This window comes from Theropithecus gelada, chromosome 19 (assembly GCF_003255815.1).
Source record: "Theropithecus gelada isolate Dixy chromosome 19, Tgel_1.0, whole genome shotgun sequence".
Taxonomy (NCBI): domain Eukaryota; kingdom Metazoa; phylum Chordata; class Mammalia; order Primates; family Cercopithecidae; genus Theropithecus; species Theropithecus gelada.
The window spans coordinates 19,795,788-19,821,418 of NC_037687.1; the positions used below are offsets into that span (position 1 = coordinate 19,795,788).

The following is a 25,631-nucleotide window of genomic DNA, read 5'->3' on the forward strand; positions in this document are numbered from 1 at the left end:
TTTTTTTTTTTTTTTTTTTTTTTTTTTGAGACGGAGTTTCGCTCTGTCGCCCAGGCTGGGGTGCAGTGGCCGGATCTCAGCTCACTGCAAGCTCTGCCTCCCGGGTTTACGCCATTCTCCTGCCTCAGCCTCCCGAGTAGCTGGGACTACAGGCGCCCGCCACCACGCCCGGCTAGTTTTTGTTGTATTTTTTAGTAGAGACGGGGTTTCACCGTGTTAGCCAGGATGGTCGCGATCTCCTGACCTTGTGATCCGCCCGTCTCGGCCTCCCAAAGTGCTGGGATTACAGGCTTGAGCCACCGCGCCCGGCCACAATGTCTGGAATCTATGAATAACATCAGTTTCTAAGTTATGAGTTGATTTTTAACTATTGGCTTTAGGCCAGGCAGGCCCAGGCCTGGTTTCAGGCCTGGTGCCGGGCTGCCTGCCTTTGGTTTTACTTCTTTGCTTTTTCTTTTTTTTTTTTTTTTTTTTTTTGAGACGGAGTCTCGCTCTGTCGCCCAGGCTGGAGTACAGTGGCCGGATCTCAGCTCACTGCAAGCTCCGCCTCCCGGGTTTATGCCATTCTCCTGCCTCAGCCTCCCGAGTAGCCGGGACTACAGGCGCCCGCCACCTCACCCGGCTAGTTTTTTGTATTTTTTAGTAGAGACGGGGTTTCACCGTGTTAGCCAGGATGGTCTCGATCTCCTGACCTCGTGATCCGCCCGTCTCGGCCTCCCAAAGTGCTGGGATTACAGGCTTGAGCCACCGCGCCCGGCCTGCTTTTTCTTAAAACAGGTACTGAGTATAAAACAATATGAGAGGGTCTCTCTCTTTGCTCAAGTGTACATATTAAAGTTTGATAGGTGCCTTCTAAGTCAACATGTCTTTTCCATCTGAAAAATATTCATAGCTGATTCTGTGTGATGTAAATATAGCACTCAAAAATGTACATGTTCATGTTCATGCCCTTAATTTTATACTTTTTTATCTAGAAAAAATACCATATATGAACTAATGTTGTGGATCTTAGGCTGCCCTTTATTCTCAGAGTTGGAGAATATAATAGAGAATATTTTTGTGTTGAAAATTATTTTATTGGAGAATTTTAGTCAGTCCTATAAGAACCAGTTCTTTTTACTCTCCCATTTCACCTTAAATCAAATTAAAAATTCCACCAATGGCGACTTGGTAAAAAGTGTGTGTTTGTGTGTTTTTCAGGAACCATTGCAATTCAGAGATGTGGCCATAGAATTCTCTCTGGAGGAGTGGCATTGCCTGGACACTGCACAGCAAAATTTATACAGGGATGTGATGTTAGAGAACTACAGAAACCTGGTCTTCGTTGGTGAGGATAACTTAAATACATAATTCATAAAAGAAACCCTAAAAGTTTTATTTCTCTTTTTTGTGGAATGAATTTAGTACTTTATTCCTTGCATAAAAAGTTTCAGATGCCCTTTTTCCAGAAAATCTTCAGAATTTTTTTATTTAGAAAAGAATTTCTTCAAGATGTTTCATCTTAATCCAAACTTTCCACATTGCTGAGCTGAGCTTTATTCTTCACTCTAAATTAGTGGTAATTTCAGAATTTTAGTGGCTTAAAACATTGTTGCCCCCCACCTGAAAATCTCATTGCCACCACCAATTTTTGATTGAGTAGTACCAGCTAGTAAATTTTAAAAGCCTACATGCAGGGCCGGGCGCAGTGGCTCATGCCTGTAATTCTAGCACTTTGGGAGGCTGAGGCGGGCAGATCACCTGAGGTCGGGAGTTTGTGACTAGCCTGACCAACATGTAGAAACTCCATCTCTACTAAAAACACAAAATGAGTCGGTCATGGTGGCATAGTCCTGTAATCCCAACTACTCTGGAGGCTGAGGCAGGAGATTCCCCTGAATGCAGGAGGCAGAGATTTTGGTCAGTCGAGTTTGAGACATTGTACTCTAGCCTGGGCAACAAGGGCAAATACCACTGTAATTTTGATAGGAAGTTTATTGAATCTATAGATCACTTTGGATAATATGGCAATTTAAAAATCTATTTGGATCTTCTCTAATTTTCTGGGTTTTTTTTTAAAGGTTTTTTTACCTTAGTAATTTTTTTCTAAGAAATTTATTATTTAATGCTATAGTAAATGAGACTTTTTCCTTTCTCTATTTTATCAGATAGTTTAAGTGTTTGAGACCATATACTTGTATGTTAATTTTATGTTTTGCTAATTTACTGAGTGTATTTGTCAGTTTATTTTATTTTATTTTATTTTATTTTATTTTATTTTATTTTTTTTGAGACGGAGTCTCGCTCTGTCTCCCAGGCTGGAGTGCAGTGGCCGGATCTCAGCTCACTGCAAGCTCCACCTCCCGGGTTTATGCCATTCTCCTGCCTCAGCCTCCCGAGTAGCTGGGACTACAGGCGCCCGCCACCTCGCCCGGCTAGTTTTTTGTATTTTGTAGTAGAGACGGGGTTTCACCCTGTTAGCCAGGATGGTCTCGATCTCCTGACCTCGTGATCCACCCGTCTCGGCCTCCCAAAGTGCTGGGATTACAGGCTTGAGCCACCGCGCCCGGCCCATATTTGTCAGTTTAAAAGGTTTTAAAGTACTGTTTATGGTTTTTAAAGTACTGTTTATGGTTTTTAAAATGTAAGACTATGATCTACAAACAGAAACTTTTTACTTATTTTACTCCATCTCCAAAAGAAAAAGAAACCTACAAGTTGAAAGTATTTTCTAAATATTTAGAAATTTGTTATAAATTAGTATTTTGGTATGAATTTACTAGAATATTTTATTACATGCTTTCTGCTGAGCACATTACTAGCTTGTAATTGGAAAATATAAGCAAGATTCATGCTATTTATTTTTAATGAAACAGGTATTGTTGTCTCCAAGCCAGACCTGATCACCCGTCTGGAGCAAGGAGAAAAGCCTTTGACTGTGAAGAGACATAAGATGACTGCCAACCCCTCAGGTAGGTGCGAGTGAAAATGAATACAACAGATGATACAGATAAGGGTCCCAAGGTCAAAGAGAAAGCTAGCCCTTAAAATGTGATCTGGAAAGCTGTGTTCCAAAGGAAATAGTTTCTGGGCAGCTGTATTGATTGATTGATTGATTTTATTTAATTTTTCTCTCACAAAGGGACATCTTCTGTCTCATGCTTTTAAATTCTCTAAGAATTCTACTATTCTTTCTATGAGCTTCCTTCAAGTTCACAGTGAGAGCCAAATTCTTCTTTATGGTACCTAAGAGACTGCAGCTGCTTTTCCATTGTTTTGGGGACACACAAATATCTGCGTGATTTCAAGAAACTAAAACTGTTTTTTAAGTTGTCTTTTTGCATCAGATCTGAAATGTGTGAGAGTATTAGTTTTTGTTGCATTTTTGGTCATTTTTTCTGCACAGTCCATTCTGTTTTTATTACCAGATAGTCTTGAAATATAGTTTGAAATTGTAAGTATGATATCCTTCTGCTTTGATCTTTTTCCTCAAGATTGCTTTGGCTATCAAAGTTATTTTAGTTTCATTTAACTTTTAGAAATGTATTAGAACTATTACTATGAAAAAAATACCACTGCAATTTTGATAAGTTTATTGAATCTATAGATCACTCAGGATAATGTGGCAATTTTAAAATTTATTTGAATCTTCTCTAATTTTTCATAGTTCTTTTTTCTTTTTGGGATGGAGTCTTGCTCAGTTGCCAGGCTGGAGTGCAGTGGCGCAATCTCTGCTCACTGCAACCTGTGCCTCCTGGGTTCAAGCTATTCTCTGCCTCAACCTCCCAAATAGCTGAGATTACAGGTGCCTGCCACCTTGCTTAGCTAATTTTTTTTTTTGTAGAGATGAGATTTCACCATGTTGGCCAGGCTGGTCTTGAACTCCTGACCTCGTGATCCACTCACCACGACCTCCCAAAGTGGTGGGATTTCAGGCGTGAGCCACCCCTCCTGGCCCATAATTTTTTTATTGTAAAGATTTTTTACCTCCTTGGTTAATCTTTTTCTGAGAAAGTTACTACTTAATGCTATAGTAAATAAGAATTTTTTCTTCCTCTATTTTATCAGATAGTTTAAGTGTATGAGACCATACATATGCTTGTATGTTAATTTTATATTTTGCTAATTTACTGAGTGTATTTATCACTTTAGACAGGTTTTAATGTACTGATATTTAAATATAAGATTGTATGATCTACAAACAGCAACTTTTTACTTATTTTTCTTTAATTTCAATGGTTTTTTTCTTTGATTAATTCTTCTTTCACATGCTTCCAGTGCTACATTAAAATAGAAATGTTGACAATGGACACAACATAGTTTTGTATTGGTGCCTAAATTTGATGGCACAAACACCTCTTCAAGTTTTTATAAACTGATTTTAGAAGGTAAAGATCTTTTGTTGGGCCCTTAGGGTGATGAGATGCTCTCTGAATTTGTAGTGAGGAGGGATTGTAGATTGATCACAAGGCTGCTGGGTCTGCACTAGGGTCCACCTTTAGTTAGCTTGTTACAGGGTCTTGGGACCACCCAAGAAAACTACCCAATAATATTCTCATTTTATTTTTGGACAGACTGCATATCCTTCAGGGCTTTGCTCCATAGGGAAGACACTAGCGCATGTTTTTGTAGTCAGGTCTGCATATGGTGGGCCTTATGTCTGGATGTCGATGAGTGTGGCTTTTATTGAGTACCAGAGAGCATTCCCTCAGATAACTGGGTGGGTTTCTTGGTTTCTTTCTTTTTTTTTTTTTGAGATGGAGTCTTGCACTGTTGCCCAGGCTGGAGTGCAGTGGCACAATCTTGGCTCACTGCAAGCTTCGCCTCCTGGGTTCACGCCATTCTCCTGCCTCAGCCTCCCAAGTAGCTAGGACTACAGGCGCCCGCCACCATGCCCGGCTAATTTTTTTTGTACTTTTAGTGCAGACAGGGTTTCACCATGTTAGCCAGGATGGTCTGGATCTCCTGACCTCGTGATCCGCCTACCTCGGCCTCCCAAAGTGCTGGGATTACAGGCGTGAGCCCCCGCGGCTGGCAACTGTGTAGGTTTCTATATAGGCACAACTGACCTAAACTTTATCTTGTCTAAGTGAGTAGTCATGGAGATAGTCGTTTTTTCACCATGTGTTTAATGATGAACATATATTTCCTTTTGTGAGAGAAACGCTTCTTTTATTTGAAGGTCATTTTCAAAAAGATTTGTAATTCTGGTTTTGTTTTTTTTTTTTTTTCAGTTTTCTTTAAAAAAAATTGTTTTAAAAACACATAACATAAAATTTACCGTGTTAATTCAATCGTACATTTTCAGGGCCAGGCATGGTTGTGGCTCCCATCTGTAATCCCAGGATTTTGGGAGGCCAACACAGGAGGATCTCTGAAGCCCAAAAGTTTGAGACTGGCCTGGGGAAGATATGGAGACCCCTCTCTATAAAAATAATTTAATAATTGCCAGGCATGGTGGTGTGCAGCTGTGGTACCTGCTACTTGGGAGATTGAGGGGGAGTCAAAGTTGTGCCACTACATTTCAGTTTGAATGACAGAGTGAGACCCTGTCTCAAAAAAAAAAAAAAAAAAAAAAAGCTATTCATTTCAGGCATGTTAAGTATATTCTCATTGTTATGTAAAAGACTTCTAGACACTTTACATCTTGTAAAACTAAAGCTCAATACCCATTAACAACTGCTCATTTTACCCTCTCTCTAGCCCTTGACAGACAAACTTTCCACTTCCTGTTTTTATGATTTGACTACTTAAGATATCTCATATAAGTGGTATCATATGGTATCGATAATTTTGTTACTGGATTAATTCAAATGACATAATATTTTCAGTGTTCATCTTAAAATGTGACAAGATTGTTCTTTTCAAGGTGGAATAATACTCCATTGTATGTATATATTACATATTTTGATATGTTTATAAATCAAGAGACATCTGAGTTGCTTCAGTCTTTTGGCTTTTGTGAATACTGGTGCAATAAACATGGATATTCAAATATGTCTTCCAGGTCCTGTGTTGCTTTTTTTTTTTTTCTTTCTTTCCTTCTTTTTTTTTTCTTGAGAAGGAGTCTTGCTCTGTTGCCCAGGCTGAAGTGCAGTGGTGTGATCTCAGCTCACTGAGACCTCTGCCTCCTGGGTTCAAGCAATTCTCCTGCTTCAGCCTCCCAAGTAGCTGGGATTATAGGCGCCCAGCTAATTTTTTATATTTTTAGTAGAATGGGGTTTATTATGTTGGCCAGGAAGAAGGTCTCGAACTCCTGACCTCAGGTAGTCTGCCCACCTTGGCCTCCCAAAGTGCTAGGATTACAGGCTTGAGCCACTGGGCCTGGCCTGTGTTACATATTTTGTATATAGATATAATAAGTGAGGAACATTTATAACATTTTTAAATAATGGCTGCATCTTTGTTTTCCAGCAGCAAGCAACATGGGTTTCATTTTTATTGCAACATCAACAAATTAGGAGTTTTAAAAAAAATTTACAGTGGCCATTCTAATGGATATGAGGTGATTTTGTTTGTCATTGTGTGTTTTTTTTTATTTCTCTACAAATCAGTATTTTTGTGCATTCTTTCAAATGCTTTTTCCCATTTGTGTAGTTTTTTGATGAAATTTTTTTTGTTCATTTCTAAATCAAGTTATTCAACTTTATTGTTTAAAGAGTTGTTTATTTATTGTGATTATTAACTTCCTTCACATGAAATTTGCAAATGTTTTCATCCATTTTTTAAAGGAGGTTGCCACTTTGGAATTTTCTTTTGATGTATAGAAATTTTGATGTCTAGTGTAGTCAAACTTTTCTGTTCTTGTATTTGTTGCTCATGCATTTAATGTCATATCTAAGAAAATGGTGCCAAGACCAATGTCGTGTTTTTTTCCTGTATTTTTTCTTTCTTTCTTTTTTTTTTTCTTTTCGGTGAGACTCAGATTTACTCTTTTTTCCCAGGCTGGAGTGCAATGGCACGATCTCGGCTCACCGCATCCTCCGCCTCCGAGGTTCAACCGATTCTCCTGCCTCAGCCTCCCGAGTAGTTGGGATTACAGGCATGTGCCACCATGCCCAGCTCATTTTGTATTGTTAGTAGAGATGGAGTTTCACCGTGTTGCCCAGGCTGATCTTGAACTCCTGACCTCAGGTTATCTGCCCGCCTCTGCCTCTCAAAGTGCTGGGATTACAGGTGTGAGCCACTGCGCCTGGCTTTCCTGTATCTTTTCTAATAGACTTGTTAGTTATGTCTAAGTATTTTGTTTAAAATATATTTTTGGGCTGGTAGCAGTGGCTCACGCCTGTAATCCCAGCACTTTGGGAGGCAGAGGTGGGAGGATCACGAGGTCAGGAGATCAAAACTATCCTGGCTAACATGGCGAAACCCTGTCTCTACCAAAAATACAAAAAAAATTAGGCGGGCGCCTGTAGTCCCAGCTACTCGGGATGCTGAGGCTGGAGAATGGTGAACCCGGGAGGCGGAGCTTGCAGGGAGCCAAGATCGCGCCACTGCACTGGAGCCTGGGCGACATGGCAGGACACCGTCTCAGAAAATGTGTATATATATATTTGTATCATTCAAGAAAATAATCCAACTTTATTTTATCAGTGTTGATATTCAGTTTTCACCATCATTTTTTGAAGAGATTACTTTTCTCTATTTTGTACTCATGGCAACTTTTTGAAAGATCATTTTATCATATGCAGAAGGGTTCATTTGTGAGCTCTCTATTCTGGTCTTTCATCTGTTTATCTTTGTGTCAGTATCACATTGTTTATGTTACTGTAGCTTTTAACTGTAGGTTGTATTGACATCTGTGAAGAATAAAATTTTTTGACCCCTGAGCGAGAATATGTTGAAGAGTGCGTTTTATATTCACATATTTTTGAATTTGCCAGTTTGCCTTTTGCTTTTAATTCCTAGTGTCATTCAATTTTTGTTAGAAAACACATAATGTATAATTTTAGTGTTTTAAAATTGATTTATTGTTATTTTAAGACAAGATCTTACCGACACCGAGGCTGGAGTGCTGTGGCATATTTTTGGCTCACTATAGCCTCAGCTTCCTGAGCTCAAGTGATCCTTTCACCTTTGTTTTGTGAGTAGCTTGGACTACAATCGTGCACTACCATGTCTGGTTAATTGTTTGCTTGTTTGTAGTGTTGGGATCTCACTATGTTGTCCAGGCTGGTCTCAAACTTTTGTCCCTAATGGATTCTCTTACCTAGGTCTCCCAAAGTGTTAGGATTATAGGCAAGATCCACTGCACCCACACCCAGTCAGTACTTTTAAATTTAATAAAACTTGGTATGTGTCCTAACAGAATATACCAGATGCAAACAAGAATATTGTGTATTATCTTGGTTTTGACTGGAGAGTTTTGCATGTGTCTGTGAAGCCTAGTTGGTCTATAATATATATATATATTTTTTTTGAGACGGAGTCTCTCTCTATCGCCCAGGCTGGAGTGCAGTGGCCGGATCTCGGCTCACTGCAAGCTCCGCCTCCCGGGTTTACGCCATTCTCCTGCCTCAGCCTCCCGAGTAGCTGGGACTACAGACGCTGGCCACCTCGCCCGGCTATTTTTTTGTATTTTTTTACTAGAGACGGGGTTTCATCAGGTTAGCCAGGATGGTCTCGATCTCCTGACCTAGTGATCCGCCCGTCTCGGCCTCCCAAAGTGCTGGGATTACAGGCTTGAGCCACCGCGCCCGGCCTGGTCTATAATATTATTTGCATGTCCATGTTCTCCAGACCTCATGCTGCAAAATGAATCCTCAATGTTGGATGTGGGATCTGGTGGGACATGTTTGTGTCATGGAGGCAAATTGCTCATGAATGGCATGGTACATTCTCTTTGTAACCAAAACTTTACACTCTATTAATTCAATGACAGCTGGTTCATTAAAAGAACCTGACTCCTTCACCTCACACTTCCTCTGTCTCTTACCGTATAGTATGTCCAGTTACTCTTTACCTTCCATCATGATTGTAAGTTTCCTGAGACCCTCACCAGAAGCAGATGCTGGCACACACTTCTTATAGTCTGCCAAACCGTGAGCCACATAAATTATTTTTCTTTAAAAATTATACACTCTCAAGTATTCCTCTGTATGCAAAATAATATGGTCTATAATGTTTCCTAAGTTTTCTGTTTCTCATTTTTTCTCTGAATTTTCTTTTTTTTTTTTTTGAGACGGAGTCTCGCTCTGTCGCCCAGGCTGGAGTGCTGTGGCCGGATCTCAGCTCACTGCAAGCTCCGCCTCCCGGGTTCCTGCCATTCTCCTGCCTCAGGCTCCCGAGTAGCTGGGACTACAGGCGCCCGCCACCTCGCCCGGCTAGTTTTTTGTATTTTTTAGTAGAGACGGGGTTTCACCGTGTTAGCCAGGATGGTCTCGATCTCCTGACCTCGTGATCCGCCCGTCTCGGCCTCCCAAAGTGCTGGGATTACAGGCTTGAGCCACCGCGCCCGGCCTGAATTTTCTATTTATTATTGCAAATGGGGTCTTGATGTCTACAATTATTATGTTGCTATGTATATCTTACTTCACTTTTGTCAGTATTTGCTTTTTATATTTTGGAGCCCTGATGCTATGTACACATATACATATAGATAGATAAATAATATAGTTACAGATTCCTGGTAAATTAACTCACTTTGCCATAATATAATATCATTCTTTATCTAATGGTAGTACTTGACCTATAGCATATTATGTCTAATACAATCATGACCACCTCACTCAATTGTGGTTACTATTTTTTTTTTTTTTTTTTGAGACTGAGTCTGGCTCTGTCGCCCAGGCTGGAGTGTGGTGGCCGGATCTCAGCTCACTGCAAGCTCCGCCTCCCGAGTTCACGCCATTCTCCTGCCTCAGCCTCCCCAGTAGCTGGGACCACAGGCGCCCGCCACTTCGCCCGGCTAGTTTTTTGTATTTTTTAGTAGAGACGGGGTTTCACCGTGTTAGCCAGGATGGTCTCGATCTCCTGACCTCGTGATCCGCCCGTCTCGGCCTCCCAAAGTGCTGGGATTACAGGCTTGAGCCACCGCGCCTGGCCTGTGGTTACTATTTTTATGATATACACATTTTTTTCCTTCTGTTACTTTCAGCCTATTTGACTCAATGCTACAATGAATCTCTTGTATGCAGCATACTGTATGCTTTTAAAGAAACAGACTGAGGCATTCTATAGCTTTTTTAAAAAAATGTATTTATTTATTTTGAGATGGAGTTTCACTCTTGTTGCCCAGGCTGGAGTGCGATGGCGTGAGCTCACTGCAACCTCCGCCTCCCGAGTTCAAGCAATTCTCCTGCCTCAGCCTCCCAAGTAGCTGGGATTACAGGCACCTGTCACCACACCTGGCTAATTTTTTTGTATTTTCAGTAGAGACGGGGTTCCACCATGATGGGCAAGCTCGTCTTAAACTCCTGACCTCAGGTGATCTGCCCACCTCTGCCTCCGAAAGTGTTAGGATTACAGGCATGAGCCACCACGCCGGCCTCATTTAATTTTGAGATAGGGTCTCTGTCACGATTCACTGCAACCTCCGCCTCCTGGATTCAAGAAATTCTCATGCCTTGGCCTCCTGAGTAGTTGGGATTACAGCTGCCGATGACCATGACTGGCTAACTTTTTGTAATTTTAGTAGAGATAGGTTTCACCATCTTAGTCAGGCTGGCCTTGCACTCTTGACCTCAAGTGATTCACATCAGCCTCCCATAGCGCTGGTATCACAGACGTGAGCCACTGCACCAGGTTGGCAATTTACTTTTAAAGGCACAATGTTATGCTGGGGAGCAAGAAGAGCTGTTGCAGATAAGTAACAGACTTTTCTTTATCTTGTTTGTGACCGTTTGCTTTATGCTTACCCGGGGCCTTTCACACACTTAACTCAGTTATAAATTTTTCACAAATGTATTTTGGGCAGTATGTTTTTGTTACATTTATATGTCCAGGAAGAAATTACAGCTTGAGGTATTTTGCTATGTCATCTTGCTTATGTAGTTTTTATAACTTTATAGGTTAGATTTGTAAAGTGTATTTATCTGAGTCTACCAATTGAAGTAATGTGTTTTTGTGGTTTCTTTCAGTTGTGTGTTCTCATTTTGCCCAAGACCTTCAGCCAGAGCAGAGCATAAAAGATTCTTTCCAAAAAGTGATACTTAGAAAATTTGAAAAATGTGGACATGGCAATTTACAGTTTAAAAAAGGCTGTGAAAGTGTGGATGAGTGTGAGGTACACAAAAGAGGTCACAATGGGCTTAACCAATGTTTGACAACTACCCAGAGCAAAATGTTTCAATGTGGTAAATATGGGAAAGTCTCTCATCAATTTTCAAATTCAAAGAGACATAAGAGAAGACATACTGAAAGGAAAACTTTGAAATATGTAGAATGTGACAAAAATTTTAACCAGTCCTCAACCCATACTACACATAAAAAAATGGATACTGGAGAGAAACCCTACAAATGTGAAGAATGTGACAAAGCCTTTAAGTACTTCTGTACCCTTACTACACATAAAAAAATTCATACTGTAGAGAAACCATACAAATGCGAAGAATGTGGCAAAGCCTTTAAGTACTCCTATACCCTTACTACACATAAGATAATCCATACTGGAGAACAACCCTACAAATGTAAAGAATGTGGCAAAGCTTTTAACCATCCTGCAACTCTTTCTTCACATAAGAAAATTCATACTGGCGAGAAACCATACAAGTGTGATAAATGTGGCAAAGCCTTTATTTCATCCTCAATCCTTCGTAAACACGAGAAGATTCATACGGGAGAGAAACCCTACAAATGTGAAGAATGTGACAAAGCCTTCACCCGTTCCTCACACCTTACTATGCATAAGATCATTCATACTGGAGAGAAGCCATACAAATGTGAAGAATGTGGCAAAGCTTTTACATGGTCTGCAGGCCTCCATAAACATAGGAGAACTCATACTGGAGAGAAACCCTACAAATGTGAAGAATGTGGCAAAGCCTATACTACATCCTCAAATCTAACGGAACATAAGGCAGCTCATACTGGAGAGCAACCTTACAAATGTAAAGAATGTGGCAAAGCTTTTAACTGGTCCTCAGACCTTAATAAACATAAGAGAGTTCATATTGGACAGAAACCAAGAATGTGACAAAGCTTTATTTTATTATTATTATTTATTTATTTTTGTTTGAGAGCGAGTTTCGCTCTTGTTCCCCAGGCTGGAGTGCAATGGTGCAATTTTGGCTCACCACAGCCTCCACCTCCTGGGTTCAAGAGACTCTCCTGCCTCAGCCTTCCTGAGTAGCTAGGATTATAGGCATGCGCCACCACACCTGGCTAATTTTGTATTTTTAGTAGAGACGGGGTTTCTCCATGTTGGTCAGGCTGGTCTCAGACTCCTAACCTCAGGTGGTCTGCCTGCTTTGGCCTCCCCAAGTGTTGGGATTACAGGCATGAGCCACTGTGCCTGGCCGACAAAACTTTTTAAGGAAGTTCTTAACCCTTATTACGTGTAATTCACACTGGACAGAAACCCTACAAATGTGGAGAATGTGGCAAAGCCTATAACAAGTTCATAGTTCTTTTATTTTTATTCATTTATTTATTTTTTGAGATGCAGTTTCACTCTTGTGACCCAGGCTCGAGTGCAATGGTACGATCTCAGTTTACTGCGACCTCTGCCTCCTGGGTTAAAGCCATTCTCCTTCCTCAGCCTCCTGGGTAGCTGGGATTATAGGTGCCTACCACCACACCCAGCTCGTTTTTGTATTTTCAGTAGAAACAGGCTTTTGCCATATTTGCCAGACTGGTCTTGAACTCCTGACCTCAGGTGATCCACTCACCTCAGCTTCTAAAGTCCTGGGATGACAGGCATGAGCCTCAATTCCCAGCCACAAGTTCTCAATTCTTAAGAGACATGGCGATAATTCATGCTGAAGAGGAACTCTACAAACCTGAAAGATATGACAGTGCTTTTCCCAACACCTCCAACTTTTCTACACATTAAAGAAAATTATACTCTGTGAAACCATAGAAATGTACGAAATGTGACAAAGCCTTTATATGGTTGCCACACTTTATTGTAGGTAAGGTAATTCATACTTCCAAAACACGCACAAGTATGAAGAATGTGGCAAAACTTTTAATCAGTGCTTACACCTTATTTCACAGGAAAGCTATTATCCTTGAGAAAAATTGTACAAATATAAAGAATATGGAAAAGCCATTAATGCCCATCACATCTTACTCAACGTAAGATGGTTCATAGTTATTAAAAATAAAAGAGAAATTACTGTGGAAAAAAATCAGAAAATATAAGCCTTTTAAGGTGAAGAAGAGTATTGATTCTGAAGACAAGCATTACAAATATAAAGGGGTTTGTAGTACCTTTGCTTGTATTACAGATCTTATTGCACGCATTTTGTATTAGAAGGAAACCCTAAAGCGGTTGCCAAGCTTTGTTCAACATCAGGGAATGTATATTGAAGAAGATTCCTGCAAATGTAATGAATTCAGAAACACTTTTTAGATAATTATTTGTGACTGGGCACGGTGGCTAATGCCTGTAATCCCGGCACTTTGGGAGGCCAAGGTGGGAGAGGATCACCTGAGGTTGGGAGTTTGAGATCAGCCTGACCAACACAGAGAAACCCCATCTCTACTAAAAATATAAAATTAGTCATGCGTGGTGGCACATGCCTGTAATCCCAGCTACTCAGGAGGCTTGAACCTGGGAGGCAGAGGTTGAGAGTTGAGATCATTGCACTCCAACCTGGGCAACAGGAGTGAAACTCCGTCTCCAAACAAACAAAGTTATTTGTGTATAACTAAAAGTAGATTTTTAGAAGCATTGTAATTACATTAAAAGTATACGTGTTCTGGCCGGGCATGGTGGCTCACACCTGTAATCCCAGCACTTTGGGAGGCCGAGGCAGGTGGATCACGAGGTCAGGAGTTCAAGACCTGCCTGGCCAAGATGGTGAAATCCTGTCTCTACTAAATATACAAAAATTAGCTGGGCATGGTGATGGGCACCTATAATCCCAGCTACTCGGGAGGCTGAGGCAGAGAACTGGAATTGCTTGAACCCGGGAGGTGGAGATTGCAGTGAGCCGAGGTCACACCATTGTCCAGCCTGGGTGACAGAGCAAGACTCCATCTCAAAAAATAAAAATAAAAAAAGTATACTTGCTTCCTTAAAATAATTTTTCTGAAAAGTGAATAATGATGTAATCCAGCTTTCAAATTACTTTATGCTGTTATTTTATTCTTATTGTATTCACATGTGAAAGCATGTGTTCAATTTTTGCTGCATCAGATATATTAGTGATACTTTTTTATTAGTTGGGCGTCTATGACCTTTTCTATACAAGTAAGGACATTAAAATGTAAGATGTATGATGAAAATATAAGTGGAGGCCGGGCGCGGTGGCTCAAGCCTGTAATCCCAGCACTTTGGGAGGCCGAGACGGGCGGATCACGAGGTCAGGAGATCGAGACCATCCTGGCTAACACGGTGAAACCCCGTCTCTATTAAATACAAAAAAACTAGCCGGGCGAGGTGGCGGGCGCCTGTAGTCCCAGCTACTCGGGAGGCTGAGGCCGGAGAATGGCGTGAACCCGGGAGGCGGAGCTTGCAGTGAGCCGAGATCCGGCCACTGCACTCCAGCCTGGGTGACAGAGCGAGACTCCGTCTCAAAAAAAAAAAAAAAAAAAAAAAAAAAAAAAAAAAAAAAAAAGAAAATATAAGTGGAGAGGCTCTTTGTAGTTAACCTATATTACGTAATGTATAAGGTAGGTGTTCAGAGTAATACTTTTCTACATTATAGTGAGAAATAATTATAGAGAAAAGTATATTAAACTAAATTAGTATATTGTACTTTTATGTAACAAATTGCAGTACACTTAAAAATTGTTAGATTATGAGTGAACTTAATTTAATTTGATGTTTTTTTACTATGTTAAGACTATTGTGCATTTAATGAAGCATTATTATGCCACTAACTAACCTATCCCACCTTACTCAAAGGTGTAGGTAAAAGATGGTAGCAATATACTATTTGGTACATAATAAAGTAATATCTCTACTAATCACTTTGCCAGTGGCTTTAAACAGCAAATGAATGTAAGAATATTGTTCCCATAGGTTAAATTTTTATTTTCAGGAGAAAAGAACAATTATTGGAACAAAACAAATTATTTTAATAAGGTGGTTAATAAAAAACTAAGCACCTCCAGAATGCTGAAAGCAAATCTATACTTTCTGCTTTGTCTTTTATTTATTAATGTAAAATTTTATGGCTTGTGTGTCAAATTTTTTTCAGAATCTGCCTATTAAATTATAGGCAGCTTTGTCTCCAGAAACAACACTCTTGAGTATAACAATAAAAGCCCTCTTCAAACAGAAAACAAATAATCATTGTTAACACTTATTTTAATGAAAATTCAACCAAAATCAAGTAATTGGATATATTTTTATTATCCTATGTGTGTGAGAATGTATAAAATGGTGCATAAAGGAAAAATAAGCCAGAAAGATGTTAAATAAAAATACTTGTAATGAATAAAACTGGAAATTAGTTAATTATTATTTGTAGTTGATATCTTTGTTTATGTAGATAACAAAAGCAGCAGAAAATTTTCACGGAGTCTCTGTCGCCCAGGTTGGAGTGCAGTGATGCGATCTCAGCTAACTGCAAGTTCCGCCTCCTGGGTTCACTCCGTTCTCCTGCCTCAGCGTCTCCAGTAGCTGGGACTACAGGCGTCTGCCACCACGCCCGGCTAAATTTTTTTTGTATTTTTTGTAGAGACGGGGTTTCACTGTGTTAGCCAGGATGGTCTCGATCTCCTGACCTCGTGATCCGCTCGTCTCAGTCTCCCAAACTGTTGGGATTACAGTCATGAGCCACGGCACCCAGCCATGAGAAGCTTTTAATAAATAAGCATTTAAAAGAAACTAGAGTTACTTGTTATGTTTAAAATATATGCTATTCTCACACAAAATGAAACTGCTGCAATCTAACTTGAGAAGCCAAGAAAAGCCTTACATTGTTAAACACAGAAAATATAAACGTATACTTTGCAGAATAGGGTTAGGCACTCTGATATGTGAAAGAAAATATTAGGAAATAAACTATGTTGTTATTTAGATATAGGCTGAAGAAAGTAGATGAAAATCCTGTAATTCCTTCTTTCCTGCTGCAAACTTAAATTTATAAGTAACTATTTTGGTAAATGTAGAGTGCCTATTAATTATGTAATTTACTTCAGACATAACATGCAAATTCTAGCATATTGTCCTAAATATGTAAATCTAAAATTACAGACAAATTTGAAATAGAAAATAGAAGGTATAGGGAGAGTGACATCAGTAAGATGAAAAGATTAAAAGTGCCCTATTTTGATATCCCCTTACAGCAAAAAACAAAAAAAACAAAACAAAACAAAATCAGACATCCCTGACAAAAATGCCTTTATTGGCTGGGCACAGTGGCTGATGCCCTTAATCCCAGCACTTTGGGAGGCTGAGACAGGCAGATCACGAGGTCAGGAGTTTGAGACCAGCATGGCAAACATGGTGAAACCCTGTCTCTACTAAAAATACAAAAAAAAAAAAAAAAAATAGGCGGTTGTGGTGGCACACAACTGTAATCCTAGCTCCTCAGGAGGCTGAGGCAGGAGACTTGCTTAAACCCGGGAGGCGGAGGTTGCAGTGAGGTGAGATGGTGCCACTGCACTCCAGCCTGAAGGAGAGAGTGAGTCTCAGAGAAATAAATACATGCCTTTATTAGAGAACCAGGCATTATGGCTCACACTTGTAATGACAGCTACACGGTACATCAATGATGGAGAACAGCTTCAGGCCAGGATTTCGAGACCAGCCTGGGTTATGTAGCAAGATGTCATCTCTAAAATAAGTGCCTCTATGAGAGATTTGAGATCCAGGGAGGGAGTTGTGAAACTGTTAAAGCTTAAGGTTGAGAAGTGTTCTATTCAGAAGGCAGGCCCTCATTCGGATGGAAAACTACCTGACCACTGTTCTTGGCTACAGACCAGGATAGGGTTCACCCAACTTGGTCCCACTAAGAATTCTGAACTTACTCTGTAATGATCCGAAACTCCTCCCAGCCACAGTCTGGCAGAGGTCTTGCCATTCCAAAGACCTGGAGGAAGGCACATATTTATAGCCATGCAGGCAGGCCTGCAGACCTTGGCCTGTACAGGGGTCCCTGAAGTGGTTCAATTACTCAGTTTCTGCAGACCCAGCAGCCTTGTGACCAAGCTACAACCCCTCTTCACTACAAATTCAGACGGCATCTCATCACCCTAAGGGCCCAACAAAAGACGATCTTTTTTTTTTTTTTTTTTTTTTTTTTTTTTTGAGACGGAGTCTTGCTCTGTCACCCAGGCTGGAGTGCTGTGGCCGGGTCTCAGCTCACTGCAAGCTCCGCCTCCCGGGTTCCCGCCATTCTCCTGCCTCAGCCTCCCGAGTAGCTGGGACTACAGGCGCCCGCCACCTCGCCCGGCTAGTTTTTTGTATGTGTTTAGTAGAGACAGGGTTTCACCGTGTTAGCCAGGATGGTCTCGATCTCCTGACCTCGTGATCCGCCCGTCTCGGCCTCCCAAAGTGCTGGGATTACAGGCTTGAGCCACCGCGCCCGGCCAAAAGACGATCTTTATCTTCTAAAATCAGTGTATGAAAACTTGAAGAGGTGTTTGCTCCATCAACTTCAGACACCAATACAAAGCTATATTGTGCCCATTGTCAATGCTTCTATTTTAATGTAGCACTGGAAGTATGTGGCAGAAGAATTAGTCAAAAAATGTTTTTAAATCGATTGAAATTAAAGAAAAATGAGTAAAAAGTTGCTGTTTGCAGATTATACAATTTTATATTTAGAAAACCATAAACAGTATATTAAAACCTGTCTAATAAATACACTCAGTAAATTAGCAAAATACAAAATTAACATACAAGTATAAGTATGGTTTCATTCACTTAAACTATCTGATAAAATAGAGAAACAGGCTGGGTGTGGTGGCTCATGGCTGGAATCCCAGCAGTTTGGGAGGTCGAGGCGGGTGGATCATCTGAGGTCAGGAGTTTGAGACCCCAGCATGGCCAACAAGGTGAAACTCTGTCTTTACTAAAAATATAAAAATTAGCTGGACAAGGGGCCAGAGATTATAAGGGGCCTAGAACGGTCTTAAGACGACCCAAGCCTCCATCTGGAGGGCCAAGGCCCTCAACTAATAAGCCCCCTAAGGAGTATAGGGGGGCAAGGGCAGAGAATGCTAAGATGGAGAAGGGAGAAGGACAAGGTGTTACCAATGTGGAAAAAACACCCCACTTCAAGAGGGAGTGTCCTGAACTAGAGAGAAACTCTCACACTCAGGACTTTTGAGGAACAATAGGGGAGTCAGGGGCCCCACCTCTTTTATTTTGAGTCCCACCAGGAGCCCTTGATAAATTTGGAGGTGGGACCTAAATGTGAATTTATCACCTTTCTTGTCGATTCAGGGGCTTCACCCTCCTCTGTTTGTTTCCCTTCACCTGGTCTCACCTGCTCTTCTGAAGAACTTTTAATCTCTGGGGTAAAAGGAGAAGGATTTACGCAAAAAAATTTTAGAAAGCACAGAAGTCAGATATCAAGATTGATTTACCCATATTCAATTTTTATTAATTCCTGAAGCAGGAACTTATCTACTAGGAAGGGACTTAATGTTAAGGCTAGGCATAGACCTTCCAGTGGGCCCTAAAGGAATCCTCACTTTCACTACACTTACTGCTGTGGATGAGAAATATATTCATCCTGATGTCTGGTCAAAGGAAGAAAATAGAGGGACGCTTTAAATCCCTCCAATACATATCAAACTAAAAACCCCTGGGGAAATAGTAGGAGAAAGCAATACCCCATTCCTTTAGAGGGCAGAGTAAGGCTGAAGCCTGTAATTGAGGGTCTCATTAAAGATGGGCTTCTTGAACCCTGTATGTCTCCTTACAATAACGCCAATCCTGCCTGTCAAGAAATCAGATGAATCATATCAATTGGTGCAAGAACTTAGAGCTATTAATCAAATAGTCCAGACCACTCACCCCGTTGTTCCCAACCCTTACACCATTCTTAGCAAAATTCCATATGATCATCGATGGTTTACAATGACAGATTTGAAGTATGCCTTCTGGGCATGCCCGTTGGCTTAGGATAGCTGAGATATATTTGCTTTTGAGTGGGAAGACCTCTATTCGGGGCAGAGACAACAATATTGATGGACGGTCTTGCCCCAGGGTTTCGCAGACTCCCCCAGCCTGTTTGTTCAGATCCTAGAACAAGTACTAGAAAAAGTCACAGTCCCTAAACAAATATGTCTGCTTCAGTATGTGGATGATCTTCTCATATCTGGTAAAGTCGTAAAAGAAGTAGGGGACTACACACATTCTCAATCACTTGCAGTGTGAGGGGTTGCGGGTTTCAAAAGGGAAACTTCAGTATGTAGAACCTGAAGTTAAATGCTTAGGCTACCTAATCAGTGCAGGTAAATGAAAAATAGGACCTGAAAGATAATTGTTACCGTACCCTTGCCTCAAACTAAACAAGAACTCAGGACATTTTTAGGACTAATTGGATATTGTCATTTATGGATTTGACTCATATGCATGAAACAGTAAAGGTTTTTTTTTTTTTTTTTTTTTTGAGACGGAGTCTCGCTCTGTCGCCCAGGCTTGAGTGCAGTGAGGCGATCTTGGCTCACTGTAAGCTCTGCCTCCTGGGTTCAGGCCATTCTCCTGCCTCAGCCTCCCGAGTAGCTGGGACTACAGATGCCTGCCACCTCACCCAGCTAATTTTTTGTATTTTTAGTAGAGACAGGGTTTCACTGTGTTAGCCAGGATGGTCTCGATCACCTGACCTCGTGATCCACCCACCTCGGCCTCCCAAAGTGCTGGGATTACAGGCATGAGCCACCGCGCCCGGCCGAAACAGTAAACTTCTATGAGAAACTTGCCCAGTGGAAGCCTGATAATTTCATCTTTCCATGTTCAACAGCCACAAAAGGAACATTTTAAATATTGCACATCATAAATCCTTGCTGGGAATCCTGCGTGACATATAAGAGCTATGACATAGAGAATGCAGAGATGGCTCTGGAATACAGGAAATAATATTTTTCAGAGACACTTGACTATCATAAGAATTTTAACAAGTAGTTAAATCAAACTTATTAGGGAGGAAAAAATATATGTAGAAAGGTAAAGGTTTGCGAGTACTAAACGCAAGGCAGTCCAGGAGGCAGAGTGGACACAGCTCTTCATCTGAGACATATTTACCTGAAGAAAAGCCTTTTTTTTTTTCTATCTCCTACTTCTCTGGAATTCCTTCTCAGATGAGATTTTCTGGACAAATTACACCTGCATCTGAAGGATATGCCTTTAAAGGTGTCAGTACCACATGTCCACCTGCTAGCATGACATCAACTGGCAGAACAAGACAGAGAAAGTCCACCCATTCCTGTTCTTTAAAACAGAAGAGGTTCAGGCACAATGAGATACTACACGAAGATGAAAATATAAGTTTCTCCTTTCCTATCCTCAGGCGCCCTCCCCTGCCAGACACCAGCAATTTCTGCTACAGTAAAGGAAATATGTGCCACACTGACCTGTCCCTACCGAACCCAAATAGAACCAGCCCTGTGACCACCCTTTAGTCCAAAGGTGGAACTTAACTCTCATGAATGTATTTTGAAGCCCTCATACCTGATTCTGGCCTCACCTTAGAGTAACATGAGGCCCTTCATTAAAACATGATAGATGCTTCCATCGAGAATGATAAACAGAAGCTGTGGGGAGGGCACAAGAGATTTCTGCAAAATTGGCCACGTGATCCTAATGAGAAGCCTGGGCTGATCACCACTAAGCTAAGCATTGCCTCTCTAGCTTTAACGAGCTTATAAGTCACTGGTAATTTTGGCTCCACTTTATGTAATGTGATTCTGCAGGTTTGAAAAGGGTCCATGAATGGGTGTTTTAAAGAAGTCCCCTGTCAATGCTGATGTTGCTTCCCCTTGGTGCATTAACAACATTAGAGAAAGCAGTCACAGCACAGGGTCCCTTACACTTAGCACGCTTGTCACAACCAAATACGTCTGCTACAAATAAGGACAACTCATCTCCATCCTGAAGTTTTATATTCTTTGCTGGCTCTTTAAAGTTTATAGAGGAAGGCCGGGCGCGGTGGCTCAAGCCTGTAATCCCAGCACTTTGGGAGGCTGAGACAGGTGGATCACAAAGTCATGAGATCGAGACCATCCTGGCTAACCCGGTGAAACCCCGTCTCTACTATAAAATACAAAAAACTAGCCGGGCGAGGTGGTGGGCGCCTGTAGTCCCAGCTACCCGGGAGGCTGAGGCAGGAGAATGGCGTGAACCCGGGAGGCGGAGCTTGTAGTGAGCTGAGATCCGGCCACTGCACTCCAGCCTGGGTGACAGAGCGAGACTCCGTCTCAAAAAAAAAAACCCAAAAAACAATAAAGTTTACAGAGGAAACAAAAGGCAGCAATGTCTGAATAAGTTTGTATTTAAAAAACAACATGTAAACATGTACTAATGCAATGTTTATTAAGCAGGTACTATGGGCTGAAGAGTAAGATACAAAGCACTATGCTGGCCATCCCACATTATGCAATTTAATTCTCATAACACTCTGGGAGCTGGTACTAAGGGTTTAATAATTTTTAGGATTTAGATAAAGGGCCCAGCATTTTTATTTCTTCTGTTTTTCTGTCATCAAAGGTAAATAATAAAGCTAAATATAGAGACATGAAAGAGATATAGAGTTTACCGTAGCTTAGAGAAAATTTTATTCTGTTTATATTTACTTTTTTGTGACTTATGGAGCAACTACTGGAACTGCAGGTATAGAAAACAAGTTCCTAAAGAGAATGTCTCTGCAACCACTGGTTTTAATAGAAAATTTAAAAACTAAGACTCTACAATATATATTTTATTTTTCCCATTTATCTGCTTTTGGGTTTTAGGAAATTGTGAGCACCAGCTCTAGAAAAAGGCAGCAGGATTCACCCGCCAAAACTCTGATATCTTCTAATTAGTTCTGTGAGGCAAGACTCCAGGGTAGGGTCAGACCTAAATAAGGCCTCCAAAAAGGGTGCCTCTGAATGGGTCTGGGACAAGGTGAGGACCCTATAGAATTCTGTTCTCTATGTCACTGGGGTACTAACAGTTTTGTTTTTTGTAAGCTTACCTGAAAGAAACTTAAATCACAGAGTTTCTGTAATTTTAATCTCTTCTAGCTACTGCCCTGTCAAATTTATACTATATACTAATATGCAATTTAAACAAATCCCTTCAGGTTTTGTAGTGTAATTTTATTAGAAAATAAATACCATGCACTTAACAACATAAAAGAAATACATTTTATATGGCCTGGCGTGGTGGCTCATGCCTGTAATCCCAGCACTTTGGGTGGCTGAGGCAGGTGGAACACAAGGTCAGGAGTTTGAGACCAGCCTGACGAAGATGGTGAAACCTCGCCTCCACTAAAAATACAAAAATTAGCCAGGTGCAGTAGCAGGTGCCTGTAATACTAGCTACTCAAGGGGCTGAGGTAGGAGAATCGCTTGAACCTGGGTGGCAAAGGTTGCAATGAGCCAAGATTGCACCACTGCACTCCAGACTTGGTGACAGAGTAAGACTCCATCTCAAAAATAAAAAAGAAATTATAATAACAATTTTTCTATTCATGAATATCCATTCAGGTGTAGACATGAGAAGTCAGAACAATGTAAAGAAATAGCCTAAAATAAAGCCTAAGATTTTGGGCATATCTATTTATTGTACCAACCATATGATGCATAATTCAATTATTTACCCAGTTGCTAGTCTAGACTAAAAGTTTCTGGATTGTAAGAACCATGACTGCTTCATGGCTTTTTTTTTTTTTTAATGGCCATATGAAATGGAAGCAACTAGTTTATCTATTTGAGTCTCCAGATCTTCTCCTTGTTTATCATCCAAGTACCAGAAAACTGGAGAAACTCTCATCTGCGTACCAACCAAAGACACCTCTTGTATGAGAGGATGAACAAACACAGGATGACTCATTTCTCTTACACTGAGACAGAAGGAAAATTAACCATTCTTGTCAACCTGACATAATTCTGCTTGGGACATCCTCAAATGCCTCAAAGGCACCTAGATGATTATGAGAGAATTCCCAGTGACCAGGGGCTGATGGCCCAATGATAAGCCAGGCTAGAGAGACTCAGGCTGATTCTAAGTAGAAAATGGAACTGCCCTGGTGGAGCTCCAGAAACTAGATCACCTGTTCCAATTTGCTAGGTCCATGGTATAAAACCTTTTTTTGGAACTTTTTAAATTTTTTGAACTCTTGGACATCTGAATTTTGCATACTGTATGCACTTGAAAGCATGTTTATGGGTGAAAATGCAGAAGAGAGAAATATGTTATAAAAAAATCCATGAATGAACAAGATCTATGCAACAGAACAGAGAGCCCAGAAATAATACCACCCTCTTGCAACCATCAGATTTTTGCCAAAGCCGACAAGAGGAATGTGGGAAGAATTCTGTTTCATAAATGGTGCTGGAATAACTACCCAGCACTATGTAGAAGACTGAAATGGGACCTCCTCATTACACCATATACAAAAATCAACTCAAAATAAATTAAAGACTTAAATGTAAAACTTAAAATTATAAGAAACCCTGCAAGATAACCTAGGAAATACCATTCTAGACATACAAACTGGCAAAGACTTCATGATGAATCTATCAAAAGCAATTGCCACAAAAGCAAAAATTGACAGATGGGACCTATTTAAACTACAGAGCTTCTTCACAGCAAACAAACTTTATCAACAGAGTAAACAGACAACATACAGAATAAGGAAAATATTGGCAAACTTTGCCTCTGACAAAGGACTAACATCCAGAATTTATTAAGAGCTCAAACAAGTTTACAAGAAAAAAACCAAACAACCCCATTAAAAAGTAGAAAAAAAATGAACATATTCTTTTCAAAAGACAAATGTGCAGTTAACAAGCATGTGAAAAAAATGCTCATTGCTAATTATTAGAGAAATTAAAAGAAAAACCACAATGAGATACTGCATCACACCCATCAGAATGGCTATTTTTTGAATGTCAAAAAATAACAGATGCTGGCAAGGGTGCAGAGAAAAGGGAATGCTTATACTCTGCTGGTGGCAGCGTAAATTAGTTCAACAACTGTAAAAAGCAGTGTGGCAATTCCTCACACAACTAAAAACAGAATTATCATTTGACCCAGCAACCTCATAATTGGGTATATATCCAAAGAAAATAAAGTATGGTTAGATGTTGTGGCTCATGCCTGTAATCCCAGCACTTTGGGAGGCCATGGCAGGTGGGTTGCCTGAGCTTAGAAGTTTGAGACCAGCCTGGACAACATGGCAAAATCTTATCTCCACGGAAAATATATACATATAAAAAAAATTGAGGCCGGGCGCGGTGGCTCAAGCCTGTAATCCCAGCACTTTGGGAGGCCGAGGCGGGTGGATCACGAGGTCAGGAGATCGAGACCATCCTGGCTAACATGGTGAAACCCCGTCTCTACTAAAAATACAAAAAACTAGCCGGGCGTGGTGGCGGGCGCCTGTAGTCCCAGCTACTCGGAGGCTGAGGCAGGAGAATGGCGTGAACCTGAGAGGCGGAGCTTGCAGTGAGCCGAGATCGCGCCACTGCACTCCAGCCTGGGTGACACAGCGCGAGACTCTGTCTCCAAAAAAAAAAAAAAAAAAAAAAAATTGGCCAGGCGTGGTAATGCACGCATGTGGTCCCAGCTACAAGGGAGGATGAGGTAGGAAAGAATCACTTGAGCCTGGGAGATTGTGGCTAAAGTAAGCCAATATCATGCCCTGGCACTCTAGCCTAGGCAATAAGCCTGTCTCCAGAAATAAAATAAAATAAAAGATTTAGTAAAAACAAAATACGGTTCGGAAACATTACAAAATACTGGGTAGCTATTTTAAAAAATCATGTCCTTTGCAATAACACAGATGAATCTGGAAACCATTATTCTTAGAAAACGAATGCAGAGGCCGGACGTGGTGGCTCACGCCTGCAATCCCAGCACTTTGGGAGGTTGAGGCGGGCGAATCACCTGAGATCGGGAGTTTGAGACTAGCCTGACCAACATGGATTAACCCCGTCTCTGCTAAAAATACAAAATTGGCTAGGCATGGTGACGCCTACCTGTAACCCCAGCTACTCGAGAGTCTGAGGCAGGAGAATCACTTGAACCTGGGTAACGAATGTTGTGATGAGCCAAGATGGTACCATGGCTCTCCAGCCTGGACAACAAGAGCAAAACTCCTTCTCAAAAAAACAAAACAAGACAAAACAAAAAACAACAACAAGAAAGAAAACTAATGCAGAAACACAAAAACAAATGCATGTTATTATTTTTAAGTAAGAGCTAAGCAATAAGAGCACAGAACACAAAAAGGAGAACAACAGACACTGAGGCCTAGCTGAGGCTGGAGGGTGGGAGGACTCAGAGGATCAGAAAACATAATTGTTTGGTGTTATGGGTAGTACCTCAGTGACAAAATAATCTGCACATCAAACCCCCATGACATGATTTTAGCTGTAAA

At 40.8% G+C, this 25,631-nt stretch overlaps 1 protein-coding gene across 1 annotated transcript in view; it reads left to right on the forward strand.

The window, feature by feature from the left end:
- LOC112611882 (zinc finger protein 506-like) overlaps window positions 1-12,112 on the forward strand; it is a 30,394-nt gene extending 18,282 nt beyond the window's left edge. The window contains exons 3-5 of the mRNA XM_025365855.1: window positions 1,201-1,327; window positions 2,856-2,951; window positions 11,058-12,112. Coding sequence (XP_025221640.1) covers window positions 1,201-1,327; window positions 2,856-2,951; window positions 11,058-12,112 — 1,278 coding nt within the window. The remainder of the gene's footprint in view (window positions 1-1,200; window positions 1,328-2,855; window positions 2,952-11,057) is intronic.
- Window positions 12,113-25,631: the final 13,519 nt, after the last annotated feature.